The sequence below is a fragment of the Terrapene carolina genome, unplaced genomic scaffold (assembly GCF_002925995.2).
Source record: "Terrapene carolina triunguis isolate 2854851 unplaced genomic scaffold, T_m_triunguis-2.0 Scaffold84, whole genome shotgun sequence".
Lineage (NCBI taxonomy): Eukaryota > Metazoa > Chordata > Testudines > Emydidae > Terrapene > Terrapene triunguis.
In genome coordinates this window covers 14345520-14364843 of record NW_020664435.1, presented here as the reverse complement: position 1 = coordinate 14364843, position 19324 = coordinate 14345520, and the positions used below count along the sequence as shown (strand labels likewise).

At 40.0% G+C, this 19324-nt stretch overlaps 1 protein-coding gene across 1 annotated transcript in view; it reads right to left on the bottom strand.

Moving 5' to 3' along the window:
- Positions 1-6884, bottom strand: part of HIBADH (3-hydroxyisobutyrate dehydrogenase) — a 119953-nt gene extending 113069 nt beyond the window's left edge. Inside the window, exon 1 of the mRNA XM_024222931.2 lies at positions 6742-6884. Coding sequence (XP_024078699.2) covers positions 6742-6823 — 82 coding nt within the window. The 5' untranslated portion in view covers positions 6824-6884. The remainder of the gene's footprint in view (positions 1-6741) is intronic.
- Positions 6885-19324: the final 12440 nt, after the last annotated feature.

Genomic DNA, 19324 nt, shown 5'->3' with positions numbered 1-19324 from the left:
AAGGCACCCAATCCTGCAAACACTTCTCACAGTCAATAGGACTTTATGATAATAACATATAAGTGCTTGCAGCAGAATCAATTTAAGCACCTAGGGTATGTCTACACTGCACTATAGCTCGGGTTCAAGACTAAACCCCCTTGCATCGACACTGCTATTGCACCAACCCAGGGCTCGGACCCAGGGTCCAAGCACGAGTCAAGCCGGGGCCCAGGGTTTGAGCCCTACTGCTTTGCACTGTAGACGCTTGACTCGTAACCTGGGAGTCTGCCAGAAGTATCAAACAATTCCATGTACCAACTTCCTTAGTCCTCTCTATCCCAATAATCTGTAATTGACTCTGTTGAAAATGGAAGCCAGCCCCACTCCTTGGAGTATGGCAGCTGCTCCCATCAGCATTAACCCATTCTCTTCTGTTCACTGAGCTGCAAGCTGATTAGTGAGCCTCCTGGGTTTGCAATGGAGACTGAGCAAAGGAAGTCTTCTGCAAAGCACGCTTCTTTATGGTCATGGGAGCACAGCCAAATTTTGGTGAATCTCTGGTGCAAGGCCAGTAAAACCGTGGCCTTCAGCACTGGCACCAGGAATGACCAGGCATACCAGCAGATAGCTGAAAAGCTGGCAGCTTTGCAGGATAGGTGATCTGTGCAGGGAGTGTATTAAGACGCTGAAGACCAAGTACTGGAAGACCAGGGACAAGAACCACACCTTGGGCAACTCTCCAACAACATGCCCATTTTATGAGGAGTTTCATCAGGTGCTGGACACTGAGTGCCTGGTGCTGGGGATGGAACAAACTGTGCTTCATGATGACTGGGATGATGCCCAGGTGGCCCCTGAATCTCACACAGGGACTGATGGGAGCCAGCAGCAGGCTCTGAGTGAGGTGCATGAAGTGACTATTTATGAAATCAGTCCCAGAGCAAACTATGGATCAGGATCAATGGTAAATTCTAGGTCCCTATTAGGAAGAGCTGTCTGGTTCCCCCACCTCCAAGGAACAGACCACTGCTGAGCCTGCAGCAGACCTGGTGGAGACAGAAGCCACCCCAGATGCCAGTAAGTGTATGACTCCAATTTACAGTTAATTATTACAATAATAAGAAGCAATGCAAAAATTACAATAAGCCCCAGCTACCAGCGTCTTCACTACTGGCAGACTGTATCACAGCATCTTGGTATTTCCCCTCCCCTGCCATCCTACTATATGGAGTTCAAAATGGTGACTGGGGATTTCAAACATTCATAAAGAGGCGTAAAGGGCATTTTCATTGTAAAGTAACCAATGTTTGCCAGGGTCATTCATGTTTTCCTTTCAGTAGTAAGGGCTTGAAATTTGCCACTCTGTAATCATTTCTCCTCTGTCTATGGAGCCACCTGGAAACAGTGCACTCAGTGTTTGTGAAACATTCTTCTATTTCCAAATCTAGTCTATTTCAGTTAGAGATAGTCCATGATGTTTTCAGGTCACAAAATCATTTCTCTAAAGTACGAGTGAAGTGTCTGTACAAGTTCTGGGCAAAAACTAAGCACAGAGCGGAGGAACGCTGTAGAGTTCTGCATGTTTGTATGCAGCAACAACAGGGTAAACCATGTGTGAGATAATACAGCATCCTGTTAATTCCCTCAGGAACTCTGACACAATCCTGGTTGCTAAGAGCTGCAAACTTTTCTTTAAGCAGGAACTCCAGATAGTCAAATAGAGAGAAGGGTGTATTTTACAGGCCCTCCTTTATAGCCCACTCCACTCACAGATGTGCTGTTTGGTCACTATATGTTTGAATACTTCCGCTGCATACAGTGCAGGTTTCCCACCAGCAGCTTGGATTAACATTTCCCTTTGCCACTAGGGCCCCACAAGAACTGTTACGTCCTCCAAAATGTGGAAGGCCTGAAATGATAGAGAAAGCCTTTTGCAGCAAGGGCATTATATGCATCCCCTCCACCCACCCCCCAGAAAAAAGGTTGTAATTTTAACTTTACTATTGTCTCTGCAGTTAACAAGGCTGTGTCCAGAGAAAGTATGTAGACTAAAGCATCCCTTCACAATATATGATAGTTCGGTTGAGAAATGTAACATTTTAGGTCCTTGAGATTCCACGAGAATGAATTCTGTGCTCCTCCACTGAGCTACTTTAGACAATAACCCTCTAATTCTTGTCCTATTTCAGGGCCTCTCAACCTCTATTGACTGCTGTTCATCAGGAACTCAATCCTGACCCAACGTACCTTCATGGACTATTCTAAATGGAAGCGTTTTTGTGATGAAGTTATGGGAGATGTTCTTGAGAGAGCAGACCAGCAGGTCCTGTACCAGAAGCAGAGGCATGAAAGACTGGAGCAACGGGCTGGTGACAAGCAGGCAGAGAGGCTGAGACTTGCAGTCCAAGTGGAGGACAAGGTTTCAGAGATTGAGCAGGCACTTGCAAAACAGTTCCTGGAACAGGAACAGCAGCTAAGGGAGGAGGACCGAGCTCAGAGAGAACTGTTTCATCAATTTATGTCCATCATGGCTGCAAGAGCACTAGCTCCTACGGCCTCCCTACACCATGACCTGATCCCCCTGCATTGTACGTCAGGCATGCAGTAGTTTGGACAACTCCGTGTTGGGGCAGCCCAAGCATTCAGGCCTCATGAGCAGCTGGGTAGGGCAACTAAACACCATGCAGCTTTCCTTCTTCAACCCCTCTCCTGTGGATACCTGCAACTCCCTCTCCCAGTGCCAAGTGAGCAGAAAACAAGGGGAAAAAGAATGCAGGGTCAGGAAGCATAGAGAAGTCGGGGGGTTGGGTTGGGTTTGCACCATTTTCAGCGGAAGGGAATAATGTTCTTCTGGTATGTGTTTTGGTGTGTTGTAATGGCAGCTAGTCTGTCCAGCACTGAGTGACACTTGTACTGTTTTAATACATATTTACAAACAAAGCCTTTTAGGTCTTCAAGAAAGTTTATTGCTATCATTAGATCACATGACAATCATGATTTCAGATAATAAATTATACATTAGTAAGCAAACACTATTCCTCTATTTACCAAGGTACAGCAATTCACATTTCAATAAATTCTATACATAAACCCATGCTGCCCCCCCAATTCATTAATCCTCAGGTAATTCATAATTACATTGGATGGCAATCAACCCATACACCTTCCAAAGCACTAAACACCCTGCCCCAACATTTAATTAGCCACTTTCCACCCCCAAAGCACATTCGTACAGGCACTATTCCCTTTCTTCCATTGGGCCACGTAAGTCCATAATGTGAGAACACAAAGTATCCCTGACTTCTGCTGCCTGGGTGCAACCAGCTCCTGCAGTGGTAGCTGCACTTGCTGGCTGAGGGTACCGATCCGGCAGCCCCTCACTGTCATAGGTCCATTCAGGGGGAAATGGCTCACCTCTAGCTTCATAAATGTTGTGAGGAGCACAGCAAACTACTGTAATGCAGACAGCATTGATGACACTGGCATCCAAATAGGTCTGTAGACATCTCCAACGTGATTTTACTTTGCCAAAAGCACATTCAACAGCTATTCTACACCTGTTGAGAGTGTAATTAAACCCATCTTTTATCAGAGCTTATGAAATCAGGGTATGGTTTCATAAGTCAAGGCAAAAGTGGGTATGCAGGGTCCTCTAGAATAATGATGGGGACAGGAACTCTGTTTATGTCAATGTCATTTGGTAGGAATAGTGTCAGTCTGTCCATGAATGTAGACTCCTGAGTGGCAAAAAAATTGGCATTATGAACATTTCCAGTACAGCCCACATTGATATTCCTAAGCCTCTGTGGTCCAGGAGGAACTGCATAATAATGTAGTAGTACCCTTTACAGTTTATGTATTGATGTACTCCTTGAGGTGGGCAAACTGTTGGCACAAGTCCCATCAATGGTCCCAGTGCAGTTAGGAACCCCCATTTTCTTAAAGCCAGCGGTTACCTCCAGAATATCTTTAATGCCCGTCATCTCAGATACCTCTGCCACCATTTTACCCACATCTTACTGTTGGTCAATGAACCTGTAGCAGTCCAGGGTAGCCAGCTTCCAGACACTTATAGCAACCAACTTCTGGACCAGCAAAGCTGACTTCCGTTGTCTCTCTTAATATTGAATTGCAGGAGCAAGCTGCTCACAAAGCTCCAGAAATGTAGCTTTCTTCATGCGAAAGTTCTGGACCCATGGCTGGTCATCCCAGGTCTGCATGACGATGTGTTCCCATCAGTCTGTGCTTGCCGGTCTATGTAGAGAGCATCAGTGGCTATGCCAATTGTACTGAGCAGCATCTGTCAGTGTAAGTTTACCATGCCATGCCAGGGTATTCTTCCTTCTCTTCTGCCACCACCTCCTCCTCTATCAGGAAATCTAATAGGTACCTTTGGTGGGGCAGAAAACATCACCGAAATGTCCACCAGTGCCTCACAGATGCTATGCCAGTTTCCAGACATAGGAGTGAAAACACAAGCAAGAGAAGTTCTTCAAAAGTTGCCTCCTCCATGCTGCTGGCTCCAGTAGCTGGGAGCACAGAGACCAAAATGACTGCTCAGCAGGCTGTGTTGGCAGCCTGTTCAAATTTCCTGTAACATGCAGGGAGGGCAGTAAAGTTTTCCCCACAGTGCATCACAGTCATAGGATAGAGTAGCCACATTTCAGGAGGGCGCAAGGGACTCTGGGATATGGCTGGTTTGACTTAGATCTGCATGCTGCAGTGTGGATGCTAGACCCCAGGTTCAACACGGGTTAGAAAAGTCTTAATGCGGGGTTAAAAAACAGTGTACACATTCAAGCTCAGAGTTCCCTAAGACAGGCCAGCTGACTCAAATCCCACTAACCCTGGGCTTACATTGCAGTGTAGACATACCCTTAGAGTGAAATCCTGGCTTCAGTTAAATCAGTGGAAGTTTTGCTATTGACTTCAATAGAGCCAGAATTTCATCTCAGACTGCAGTCATTGCTCTCTCAGGTCTCTATGCAAAAATAAAGCATATATTTGCCAACCTTAAAACCTGAAGTAATCGTTTGTTCTCTCCCCTCCCCATCAAAGATTATAGATCTCAAAGAAATAATGAAAGTTACTTTGTGGTACTTCAGGAGAACTGCATTCTGGATCTCTTCTCTCTTGCATGTGTTGACAACATTCAAGCTGTCACGTTTAAGACCATGAACAAAATCATAATGCTACTTCAAAGCTGTTACAGAAACGTCTTTATGAATAGTATAGACAGCAGGTATGAAACATAGTGACAATTACTACTGATAATATTGTGGCGAAAAAAAACAGATAGACCTGTTCTCTGTACCATTTGTGTATTTCATTTAACTTCACTTACATATGACCAAGTGTATCCATAAATCTGTATTCCACCTGAACAACTAAAAACTTTTTTAAAAGTCAGACTTAGAACTGTGAAAAGCTTTAATGGATTGTGTTAGTGGAAGAGAGATATTAAAGTAAAACAATGCCACTAAAAGTTCGTTTTAAAATAAAATTAAGAGTCAGACATTTGTTTTCATTGATCTATAAAATAAAATTATAAAAGGCACTAGAAGCTTAAAAAAACACTTTTAAAATAATAGAGTCGTTTCAGGTGCACCTTTTGCTGAGTCCCCTGTCAAATGTTGTGGTTTTAAAGTCACATTCCCCCTTTTTAAAAAAATATACACATATATTTCTCTTCTGTTACTATGTGAGAGACCCCTAATAAACACAGGGGAAACTGACTGAGCTACACAAGGGAAACAGTAAAATTGACTATAAATGAAGTGCTGTCAAATGCACAAAATAAACATTAAAAAGACTGTAGAAAAAGATTTTACAATTTATTTCACTTATAGTAATCTGAGGTGTTACTTGCAGCAACACAAGGTAGAACAATTTCAAACAAAAGTATAATCTTTAAATCACCAGTGTCCCTTTAAAAGGAAAGATAGGAGACAGGGGAAAGGTTATAACTTGGGCTCTAATCCTGCATATACACTTGCTTAACTTTGCATTCAACTGGACTACCTCTGTGTGTAAAGTGAAGCAAATGTATGCAGTAACAGGGTCTTGAATATAAAAAAAGTGCTGCTGGATTCAGCGTTGGCTCAAAAATAATGAAATATAATCACAAAGAAAGCAAAGTATGAGTACAGAGTACAGGTATGAATAACAGGCTGTTTTAAGTCACTAGCTTCACATAAACTTCTGTGGGCTGTTTTAAACTCTACATATGCTATTTTAAATAAACATGTTAAAATATTTATTACACTAAGGTACTCATAAGATTAAGTAAGTATTGATATGAGCCTCATATAATTTTACAACCTGTATGGCTTTAATAGAGTGCACAATACTTGTAAAAGGTGCAAAACACAAGTGATAATCCTCTCGTGCTATGAAGCACATTTATCAGGGGTTTCAAAACCCAATGCATGTTTCATCTGAGGAATTAGAAGCTTGTCAGGGGTGTCCTCCAAGTGCACTTAAATCCGGAGTGCAGCTCCTGTGTGCCTGCAACTACCACCCACCCCACCTCCACTGTTTTCACGTGATAAGAAGTTCTAGGGCGCTGCTGTCACTTGAGTGACTCACATGCCAATTTAGCGAGGGGGGTAGGAAGCAGCAGCAGAAGCATTTCTCTTGCTGGTTCAACAAGGAGGCCTGAGACTTTCAACACAACTGGGCAACGATTTGCAACCCCAGCTCGCGCTGCTAAAATGTCACCACAAAACCCAAGGCAAAGAGGGAGAGGCGGGTCCTTACCCATTGCAATGCTGACAGCACGCACCTTCCTGTGCTTGTATAACAGCCTGGCGGAGCCTCTGAGCATTAAAACCGCTGCCATGCCGCTTCCCCTAGCTCCACTCTGCGTGACCTCCGGTTAAACACCTCCCCTGGCTGCCCTCTCTGCCTGTGACCGTGGACGGGGCGGAGAGAGAGGAGACGAGTGACGGCCAGGGTAGCCAGCCACAGCGTAGCCTTGGCAGCCACACACCAATGAGAGGGGACATCCTCCTGTCGGTGACCTGCCGGGTTCGCCTCCAGCCTCATGATAGACAGGGGAGCAGCCTGCCTCCCCTCGCTGCTCTGAAACCGGAGGAGACGGGATGGGCTGTTCTGCGGGGCGGCGCCCGCTCGTGGGTAGTTGCTGCTGGACTGGAGTAGCACCTGGGGACAAGGCGAGGATTTCTCCACCCACCTCTGTGCCGCCTTCATTTACCCTTAATTTATCCCCTCCTACTCCCATAAGGCATTCCCCTCCCCCCCGTGCCATCCCCGCCAGCTTCTGCTTCCCTGCGCTACCTTCTGTGCGTATGGCTTTAACTAGCGAGGGGGCAAGCAGACCAGCCGCCTAGCTCCAGAGGGTGCTTAGCCAGCTAGTCTACACTAGAGCCAGCCTCAACTCCGTGCAGCTGCCACGCAATCGGTCTATATCTCAGTACACGCACTAGTGCAACATCCTTTTTGGAATTAACGTTCACGGTGTTTTAGGGTTACACACGCAGGTTTCCTTTCTCTCGCTCTGCCTGCCTCTCCCTTGCTGTGACAGCTTTTAGCTTGAATATTTCCTCTGCAACCAGTCAATAGAATCTTCTTGATGTCTGTAATAAACATCTGACATTTTATCCTGCTTCTCAAAATGCCATCCTACTGTAGCCCTAGAGCTCACTACCCTGCTAGCATTTTTATACACACATCAATTACGTTTTCAAATATTCTTGGACATAAAATCTTACATATTACATAGCTCACATTGTATTTTTTCCATCTAGCTGGTGGGGTCATTTCTATTGTCATAATATATAATGCATAACTGTAATGTAATATAGAATTAATTAATATATGTAATTAATATAAGATCTGATCCTGCACATGTTCAAGTAAATAGTCCCTTTTCTCCTGTTATATTTTGTTCTTACGGTTGAGATTAAAAAATATTTTGTTTTGAAAAGACTGTTTTGTTGTTGCTGTATTCACAATTGGTCACAGCTCCTGAAGGGAAGTTTCATGTTGCCAAACCTAGTCAGGCCTGCTGGGGAATCACAATTGCTACACAGGGTACTGTTGCCCAGGGACTGGGTCTAAGAGTGGGAGAATCATGGGATTCCATCCCAGGGCAGGTAAAGGGATGAGGGCTAAGAGCTGAGAGGGGTGTACTCGGAAAGAATAGAGAGAAGTCAAAGGTGCAGATAGGCCGGTGAAATGTGACCTGCTCCCTTTTCATTCTTAATTTTATTTCATCTTGCATTTCACATATGGGCCATTGCAAATGGAGAGGTGTAATTTTCCACTTGTCATAGTCAATGTAGTTAATACTGTTTAAAATGTAATTTAATTGAGTAGAAATCCAGCATATGGCAGAATTAGTAGATCCACTAATGAACTGTATAAAACAGCTGATCCAAAATCTATTCCTACATTGATTCCATGTAGAAATCAAAGAGGCCCGCTTCATCGGTCACATTACACAGTGTAGGAACTAGAGGTAATTTGGAAATCAAGTTAAAGCCTTAATAAACTGATAGGCTGACTGTTGTTGTTAAGCCTTAAATTATTAGCATGCCAATATACTAATCTCAAAGACAGGACTCTCGACTCCACCCATATTATAAACAAGATTCCGCTTTTCTTACTGTTCATCATGCAGTAAGAAGTCCAGTGCGTAGATCACATTACAACACAATGAATAAGGTACTTCATACATCACATGGCAAAATCAACCAGAATGCAGGTTTTGGATTACATCATATTTTAATTCAATTAGCAGCATTGTCAGATTAACATACTAAATTAGGCAAAATTTTCATATCACCTACATACGATATTAAAAGTTAAGAATTACTAAAATAACAATAGTCTAGGAATCACCTTTTTCAGTACAAGGGTTAATTTATGTGACTAGAAAGGTAGTTAAGACTGAAGCTACATTTCACTTAAAGCCAAATTTTGCATCTTTTCTAAAACCTACAACAAAATAAAATTTAAAAAGTCAGATCAGTTTGAAAATTGGTAAGTCAGGTCAATAGCTAGAGTAGAGTTTGTAAAGAAAACTTTTCATAATTTGAACAAGGGGTTCCCTGGAGGAGGCACCCTAAAAACTGAGCTGTTTTCAAAGTTGAAAAAGTCTTCTCATAGTTTTTTCACATACAGGGATAGGAACACATTAAATTTATATTTCTGGATTCCCTTTGCTGAAATCTAGTGCATTATGCCAAAGAAGGTCTAACACAAGAGATATGAATATGAATTAGACCTCCTACTTGGAACTACAGACTGGAACGCTGCAGTGCTGGGGATATCTCCGGATAGCATGCAGACTCCTTATGGCAACTACTGAAAGAGCTTTAGTGACAGTTCTCTTCCAAATCTAAAAAGGAATTTGGTAGGGATAGACAAATGCTTGCTTCTCAGTGCAGAATATGAATTCAGGACCTCCCATACCACAGCACAGATGTCTACAACTTGAACTGAAGGAGTAATTCCTTTACTTGGTAACAGTAGTATCCTAATATAGAGACTAGCCACTACAGAGGAAGACATAATGCACATTGAACCATTGGACTACACTTACATAGCCACGTGAAAATACCCTTTGACCTAGGCATTATGAAGTATAATTCATTCACTTTTACAGAGTAATAACTAGGAACAGAACCCACATCTTTCATATAGCAGAACTAACTTTTACTCACTTACCCTACTTCCTCACAGATATTATGCCAAATCTACATGCTTGGCATGTAGTCAACAAGACTACTTTTACATATTCATCTCTACACAGAGTAGTGAGACACACAGTTGAACTGCTTAGCAAATAGTTGCACATGATGGAATTTCTGTGTAGTATATGAGGCAGAGGGCTGCAGGAAGAGAAAACATGACACTGTGGCTAAAACAATGAAATAGGACCCAGGAGATCTGGAGCCATTCTGACTTGCTAGCATTTTACACCCCTGCAAAGCCACAGAGGATCAGGTCCAGCTATTTTTTCTGAAAGAGCCTTTTCCTCTTTCACTGTGAAGGTTGAACAGTGCAAAGTGAAAGAGGTAATTGTGCGGTTGTGAATTGTATCCTTAGTGTTCAGTGACTGGACTGCTCTCTTGCTGCATACTGCCCAGCCTGTACACTGAATGTGGCTCTGGCTCCCTGACTCATTCATTACACATTATCCAATCTGTGCACTCAGTGCCAAACTCATCATTAGTGTAACTCCACAGGTGCAAATGACTACTCAAGGTGTAATGCAGCGGTGAATAAGAGAGTCAATGCATGCTTACAAGAGGGCTCAGTTAAGATTACATGTGCTCGTGCTCATGTGCAACTCAAAGCTTGGGATTTCATGGATTTTGAGTACTGCATTTACTAATCTTAATGCACCTCTTACATAGCTTTTGTAGAGAATATATTACAGAGATAGGCACATTAGAAATACTTTAGACTCGAATAGATTAATTAGAGTCCCTTTTCCCACACTGACCATAGGTCACCAGCCCAGGCATTCTGGAATAGCCAATTTGAGAAGGAAACTAGCAATTGCAGGACAACTACACTATGGACATAAAAAAGAAAAAATAAGTAGGTAAATTAAGAGGCTTCTCTCTCCCCCCCCCCAAATACCCTCTAGTGATGTTTGAACTTTTAGTAGTTTATAATAAAGTTAGCTCATTTTGTTGAAAAATATATAATTTCACTTTTAGTACAGTTTATCTTAATATAAACTAAGCTTTCCTAGTTAATTTATTTTTACACGTTTCTCATTTCTTTGCCAAGCTAATCACATTCTTTCCACACAAAATGCAGAAAAAAGCTTTGTTAGACTCCAAAATGATTTTGTTTGAAGTAAATAGCTATGAAAGCTTTCACTTGTATTAGACTCTGGGACAAGTATGTTCTCATTTATTCAACATAGCAGCAATATCTTCAAAGTCACAACTAATAGGATAGCATTTCATAAAGAGATCTGTATATGATGATTTTTGAAATTGTTCAACAGTTAAAATGTAAATGTATAATTGAAATATTTATTATGTGTATAGCATATTTCTACATATTGAAACATTTTGTCTTCCACATGTTAAATATCTGGGTGCATACACTTTCTGGGTGCATCAAATAGAACTACTTGCATACTTTTAAAAATATTACAGTAAAATCTCGAGTCTCTATAAAAAGAAATTCAATAAAGATTTCAAAATATCTGTAAGTGCTAAATACATTTTCCAGAAATCAGTGATTACACTTCAAATGCATCACAAAGGGGAACTGTTAACAAGTGTGACTTTTCCAGTAGTAGGAAGATTGCCAACATTTAATTGGCTTTAAAGGTTCTGTTCCGTCAATGGTGTATTGTGTCTTAAAGGCAATAATAATAGCCTTATGATTTAGGTGTGACGAGGGAGATCAAAGTATCTGACTGAATGTGGCATGAAGCAACTATTTTCTTCAATGAAATTTGCTAAAATATTTGTCACCTTAGTTTAACTGCAATGTTAATTTTGCATTATGCAGCAAGAATCTGAATAGAAACAAATAAAAACATAGCTCTTATACAGCACTTTTCATCAGTATATCGCAAACTGCTTTAAAAAAGGAGGATAAGCAACATTACATCTATTTTACAGATGGTAAAACTGAGGTACTGAGAAGTGTAGTGAGTTTCCCAAGGACACTCAGCAGGTCAATGGCAGAGGGAAGAGAACACAGGACTCCTGACTATCATTCCAGTGTCCTATTCCCTAAATCACACTGCCTCACTATAACCAGTGAATAATTAATTATTGTATCATCTGTCCTTGTAAAACACTAATGGATAAATTGTGGCTAATCCTGAGTGGTGCATTAGGTACAGAAGACAGTGCAGCAACCTTTTCACTGCCTCCCATCCCTTCCCCACCAGCTCAGAAAGCAAGCAAAATGCTGCCATTAGTGATCCCTGAGCTAGTAATCACAAGGGTTGGGGATACAGTCAGGATTGTGCCCACTCTAAATATCTACTGGTGTGTGGCAGCAGGTGCTGGTGGGGAGCAAGTGCTGCTCTTTTCTTAAACAAACTAATAAGGTCAAGCATATTCTTCCTGGACCTTTCCAAGACATTCTGCCTGCATTTTCTCCACTCAGGCAGAATTGCATGAAGAGACTCTTCTTGGCCACTACCGTTCAGCTTCCCAGACTAAAAACCCTCAGTAGAAATTGTCAGAGCTTGGTTGTAAGGTCCTATTCCAAACTCCCCCCACCATTGAGGTCCATGGAAGGACACCCTCCATTCCCCACAGTGGCTTCAATTGGAGATGAACTGAGCCCAAAATATCTTGCTTTGTTGTCTGGCAAGTTTTTTTTTCATGCTATCATCCACAATCCAGCTATTCTAATATAGTGGAACCTAAAATATAACTCCAAAAAGTGTTTTTTGTTCACCATATACAATTTAAATATTTAGCATATATCATAAACCATAATAAATGAGAATGAAATACTGTTACAAATCAGTCACTGAGGTCTGATATTGTTAAACAATGATCATGCTGCAATCTCACAGTTTATAGTTCATCAAAAACTCTTCCATTGATCTGTAATTTAATAATAATAATAATATCAATGCATCCTTGCTAATGCTTGGTGACCTCCAATACTATGAGTTCCGTGTCTTTTAATGATTTTAATTGATTTTTATCATGTTACTATGTGAAGATTTTCCATGTGCCCTTTGACGCATAACCTGAGAGCATATGGTACCACAGACACTTACCCTGGTGAGCTGCGTGCCAAAGGTTGCCGACCCCTGGTGTAGATATACCTTCTGTGACTTGGGCTACTCATTTAGTCAGGGTTGGGCAGATTTTTCAGAAGTTTCCACTAGTTGGGGGTGATTAATTTTTTGAGACCTAGGGTTTTATTTTCAGGGGGTCTGAGTATGCATAGCTTCCACTGAATTTATCTGGAATTGTATGTGCTCAGCACTTATGAAAAATGAGGTCCTATCTATAGAGTATTTAAATTCAACATTAACTCAATTTGGTGATAGCAAGCTGGAATGGATGCAGCTGTAAATTTGAGGTTTTAGTTAGAAGAGAACTGGTAGCCAGGACTACCGAATTCTATTCCTTGCTCTAACATTAACCTCTCACTTCCTCTGTATACTTACCTAACTTGTATAGTTTCCTTACATGAGTATGTCTACACTGCAGCTCGGGTCATATAGTCTAACCCACTGCCAAGATGCAGGATTTATTGGGTCTAAACCATCCAAGAAAGATCGCTATCCAGCCTCCTTTTGAAAACCTCCAGAATTGACAGACATACACTAGCTCTATTGAAGCTGGCATACTAAAAATACCAATGTAGTCAGGGAGTAACATATGTGGCAGCTTGAGCTAGCTGCCCAAGTCTGCACCCAAAGGGCCAAACGGGTTTGTACTTGGGCGACTAGCCTGAGTTACTGCCCATGCTGCAGCAGGCTACATGGCTATATTTAGCACTCCTAGCTGCATAGTAGACATACCTTAATGTTTGTAAAATATTTTGAGATCCCGAATGAAAGGCACTTTATCAATGCAAAGCAGTTTCTATAAATATTATACTGTCAAATTCAGGAATTTCAGAGTTTGGGATTGTTTTAGTTTTCCACAATGTGCATATTTTTCAAATAAGATATATAAATAGTCATATAAATTGATGTATTTTTGCACCTAGTATTATACAAAAAGTGCAGCTCATTTGCATTGATGTATTTTTTGCTTAGTTGTGTGACACATGATTGCTCAATGGTGTGTAATTAAGTACTTAACAACACTCCTGTATGTAATGCATACCTATTAGGAGGCAAAATTAAAACTTTTGTGGGAACCCTACTTCTGAAATTCCTGAGAGTTAAAAGATTAAAATCTCAATGTCAATGTTGCATTTATACAGTGTTTGCATTAATGCTTACCGTAGTCCTATTTTGTTAGATATTTTTTCTGTTATATACAATTCTGTTGCTGTCTAGTTGGACATCTGAGGACATGCCAGACTGCATAGTATATGTCATCTGTGTTTACATTGAGTTCAACAAAGCCAAGTGTTAGTTTTCTTCTTGTCTGAGAGCAATTACATTAGGGCTCATAACCTTGAACCTGTGGATGGAATTTCCAAAAGGGGCTAGGCATCAAATGAGATTTGGTCACCTAACTCCCTTAGGTTCCTTTGAAAATCCCACTCTAAAAAGAGAAAAACATAAAAAGTAGTAAAGATAGAAATCTTTGGAGGAAGAAAGAGAACTCCAATCCCAGACTTTTCCAAGGTAGACATGTAAGGGGATGGTGCTGGAGTGCTGGCTGTGAGAAACTTCAGTCACTCCAGTTCTGGGGCTCTCCTCATGAGAATAGCTGGGCCACTAGCAGCAGAGCTACTCCACTACCAGAATTTGCAAGACATCACAATATGGGAAGTTATGTGTACTGCAGCCTAAGAAACTTCAGGTTCTGTTCCACTTTTGTGTTGTAATTGAAGAATATTTCAACTGACTTCAATGGATTTTGGATCAGACTCTTTATGCTGCTCATTTTCAGATGCTAGTCTGTACACTAACAAAGAGACAAGAGTAAGGCCCACAGACTAGCCTTACTGTACATCACTTAGGAATCTAACGTAGAGGGTAATTTTATTTTGGGTGAAGGGAAGGGTTCTTGGGAAAGCAACTAAAGATGAAAACAAAAAAAGAAAAAAATATTGGTACGTATACAGAAGTAATGATAAGTGTTTGAAGTTTTCAACTATTTTATTTTCATCATTAAGATATGCAACATGTTACATATCAAAATGTACTGATTTATGTCAGAATGTGACGAGGTTCTGTGGCCTGCAAAGTGCAGGAGGTCAGGCTAGATGATCATGATGATCCCTTCTAGCCTTAAAGTCTATGAGAACTGCAATAAACAAAGACCACACAATGCACATCTGTTGATTATGAGATACTGTGATACAGTTAAAAAAAAAGTGTTACAAAAAAAAGAAAGCAACAGAGAAAAGCTGATCTCAAACTTACATGGGCCAAAAGAGGATGGGATAATCTTCACTGCACATGAAAATATGTATCAATATAAAACATATTTATAATTTTATAAATAATACAGAATATATCATTCCAAAACTGTTAGCCTCCTACCACTCTGATCAAAGCCCAAACTGCTTCCACTTGAAAATACAAAGGGGATTTAATACATAAATTTGGCAATGCCTCAGTCCTCACTTTTGTCTTTGTCTACAAAAAGGCATAACAATACATTCTGTCAAATTGGAAACATTTTCTTCATTAGGTACTCCTCTTAGCAAAATCTTGAATCACCTTAACATAGGGGCTGTTTCTAGTTGCATTGAAATCAATGGGAATTGTATAAGGCCCATGGGAAAGAAAAAGACCTCCATCACTAACAGGCTGTCTGACCTAAAGGAGTCGGTATCCATGAACGAATGGAGCCTACTGTAGTATATGAAAATAATTAATTAACTTTGAATGCAGGGACATTTTTAATGAAGTAACATAACTCAGCACAGAAGAATCAACTTCTGAAGACTATTGTCTACTCTTGGATACAGACTTCAGAATTAGGGCTTGATCTTGCATTCTTTATGCACCCAGCCCCCATTGGGTTTAAGTCCTTTGCAGTTTGGGGTGTGTTTGGAACACAGGACTCATTGACTTCAATGGGAGCAGAATAGGACACTAAGCCCTTCACAAGAAAAAAAAAATCTATTGTTGTATTTACACTTAACCATCATTGAAGTCAGTGTGTATCAATATATCCTCTGTTCCATAGAAAGACAAAACTGCTCAATTATTGTAATATTTATTGTCTCAAAGTATTTTGAATTAAAATTTTATACAAAGTTCTGTAGTTTGCAAATATATAGGGCAATTAGGTACAGATATTTATTTTAACAAACTTCTGTCACATCCTACTAATTAAAGAGGAAGAATACACTTTGATGTTTAAATATTCTAAATATATAGCACACTTGTTTCATTTGAACATATTACCAAAATATTACCTTGCAGCATACTTAACTCTGAAATGTTTTTCTCATTCATTTTGTGGTGTCTATATTCTGTGTTAGCTCTTGCAGACCCTTTCTGTAGGTTAACAAAACTTAAAGAAAGTAAAGTCACCTGCAACTAAAAACAAAAAAAATATTGGAGAGGCTATTAGAGAATAATACTCTTTGGGGGGCTAACTTTCATAGGCTCTGTAGCTTCTTCTAACTCAAGAACTGGTGGCACATGCTTCACCATTGCCATTTGTGATACTACTGCTGCTAAGAGCAATGTCACTGGGGAACTGGCCATCAAAACAATACAGTCACCTCTTAAAGATCAACATGATGTAAGTGTTGCTATAAAGAATCATTGGACAAAAGCAATATCTTGCTTTTTCCACAACCACTTGGAAAGGACAAAGTATTTATTTACACTACTCCAACCTCATTGACATTAACAGGAGATTTGGTCCTTACTGTCTGAGGTGATAATAAATTAAGAACTACATATAAAGGCACTGAGCATTATTCTATCAGTAACCATTTAAATCCAGCAAAAAGACAAAAAGAGTAATCTATTTGTAAAAAAATAAATTTGGGTAGATTTTGAACTCACTTAATATGGACTTACACCAGTGTATCATCAATACAATTAATGGAATTACTCTGGAATCACTGGAGATAACGAAGTATTATTGAAATCAGAATCTGTTTTATTGTATCTGCCTGTCCACTCTTGACCAACTCTAGTGACAGATAACACAAGAAAAACAATCCTGATACATTTCCAAAATCCAGAGTTTCTTAGTTCCCCCTTTCTTTTTTTTTAAATAGCAGACTGGACTTTCTGTACCCCTTCATGTACACTAACTGAAGCCTTGATTCACAAATGAGAAGACCAACTGGTTTGAAATATGTATACTTTTATTTTGGGGTTTTTTTTGCACCAGAACTACATCATCCTCAACGCACATAAACCATCATTGGTTTACTACTTTTAAAAATGATCATAAATTTCTCATTATAAGTGGTGTAATACAATCCTATTATCATTTTATCAGATAAAAGAGAGTGACAATATTGTGTTTGTTACAGCCTACAGAGATGTAACAAATCTAGAGAATGCCAGCCTTGTCCAAGATAGATTAAATTTAGAGAACTGGAATACATTTCCCAATAAACAAACACTTTGAGGTCAGGAGATCATACTTGTTCGGCTGTTCTCCATAAGCCTTATTGGAAATAAACTTTCATACCATCACTGATTATATTTCATGCTACTTAATAATACTATGAGCCAAGTGTAATGGTGATCTAAATGGTGATTTAAGTTACACACTGGGTGTTGTAGGATGGTCATATAAGTAGCAAAAGAGTTTAGGACTACAGGCATTCAGTGGGGAAAGTATCTTCCTAATCTTCATCAGTTTAGGGCAGTGGTTTTCATTTGAGGACCCCTACAAATTTTTGAGTGGCAGTGCAGATCCTGAGGGTAACAACAACCTTTCATGGCCCCCTTAGACATAGTCTGTGGACCCCCAGCATTCCATGGACCACATGTTGAAAACCACTGAGTTAGGGGTTGGGCATTATGCCCTGATCCATAAGAGTTTATATCCCTTGCAAAGCTCTTGGGCTTTTGGTTTGTTTTAGCCTTCACTATTGTAACTTACAATATATGATATGCCACGTGTGATTTCTCTGTATCTGAATATAAAAGATTGGCCTTTTGGGAGTGCAGCTTCTCATTAATGTCAGATAGAATACAGGAAGACACAAAGCTGGTGAAAGCAGTAAATCTACCATACCATATAAAGTATACAGTAAAAATACTTGTTTTATATTTGTTAAAATTTAAATAGCACCTACTCAATGGTCATTTACATGCAGCTCTCTGTGTGCCAGTAGGAGGTGTGCTAAAAGTAGAAAACACCATAAATAAGAAATTAAACACTCCCCCAGACCTGGGTCTCCAGTGAACATATATTAATTATACCCCAGAGAGCAAAGACTCAGTGTGTGCTAGCATTTACTTCATTATTTGGATTTATTAAAAACATTCCTTTTCACTTTAACAATACAGTAATCCAACTGTGAAATAACAGCAATTCAAATGTGGTCATTTACAGAAATGTGGTTTCTTATGCCCATTGTACAGTGCAAAGCTGCCAAGTCTCACACCTTAGCAGTAAGCTCTCTCTTTCTTTCTCATACACACATGCACGCACACACACACAAAATTAACATGTCTGCTCTCACCTATACCTTTATGGGAAAAGTCACAAATTTAATCAATCTCACTCATACAGATTTAAAAATCCTGGCAGCTTTTGAATAGCTTTTCTTCATCAATTCCAATTAAGTGCTGGAAAAGAAATCCAAAGTACACATACCGAAACCTTCTCCTTAATAAGGAATGTTAGCAATATGTGATTTCTAATATGTTCCAAAGGGGTGCCTCCCAATCTTTTTTGAAGGTGAAGTCTGTAAGCACTTTAGTTACACTTTTTAATGTTCAGAAATGAAACATTGTCAGCAACGAAAGAATATTATTTGTAACTATGTGACTGCTTCACAATAATGTAACTATTAATTTTCTGTAAAATGATCTTAGATACAGGAGTTAATTAGAAGGTATACTTTACAACATAACTAGAAAGAGTTCCTGCTTTAGTGATTGATATATATCTTTTACATTTCATAGCAGCCTCAGGCTTTTTATGGGGGTTGGAGTATGGGTAGGATTACAACTAAGTGGAATCATTGGAACCTACACAAATCAATGCCAAACTTCATCAGTAGCACTAAATCATGCCCTTATACTATTTAGCCACAATATACAGTACCCTTTCTTGGGTACTAATAATTAGAAGTATATAGTTTGTTTGCAGTGTGTATAAAGCAGAGAGGAGCCTGAATGGAAAAGTTCAGATCTAGATCGAAGCCTGAAGCCTCCCATGGTTTTGGTTCATTCCGTGATGAAGACAGGGATCAAACAAGACTTTTGGATCTGGACCTGAATCCAGATTCAGATTTACCCAAGGTTACAGTTTTGTTTTGGCCCCATCTCTAATTTCCAGGCATTAAATTATTAAAGGAGCTCTTATTTTTTTTAAAAAAGAAGCTATTAGTAGGAAGGTGAATCCTTTCCTTTTGTTCCCATTAGTAGTGTTGGTACTGCAGCAGTATCTTCATATTGTTGGGAAAAGGTGCCCCTGCAAAGATACCTGTACCAATGATCAGAGGGGTAGTCGTGTTAGTCTGAATCTGTAAAAAGCAACAGAGGGTCCTGTGGCACCTTTAAGACTAACAGAAGTATTGGGAGCATAAGCTT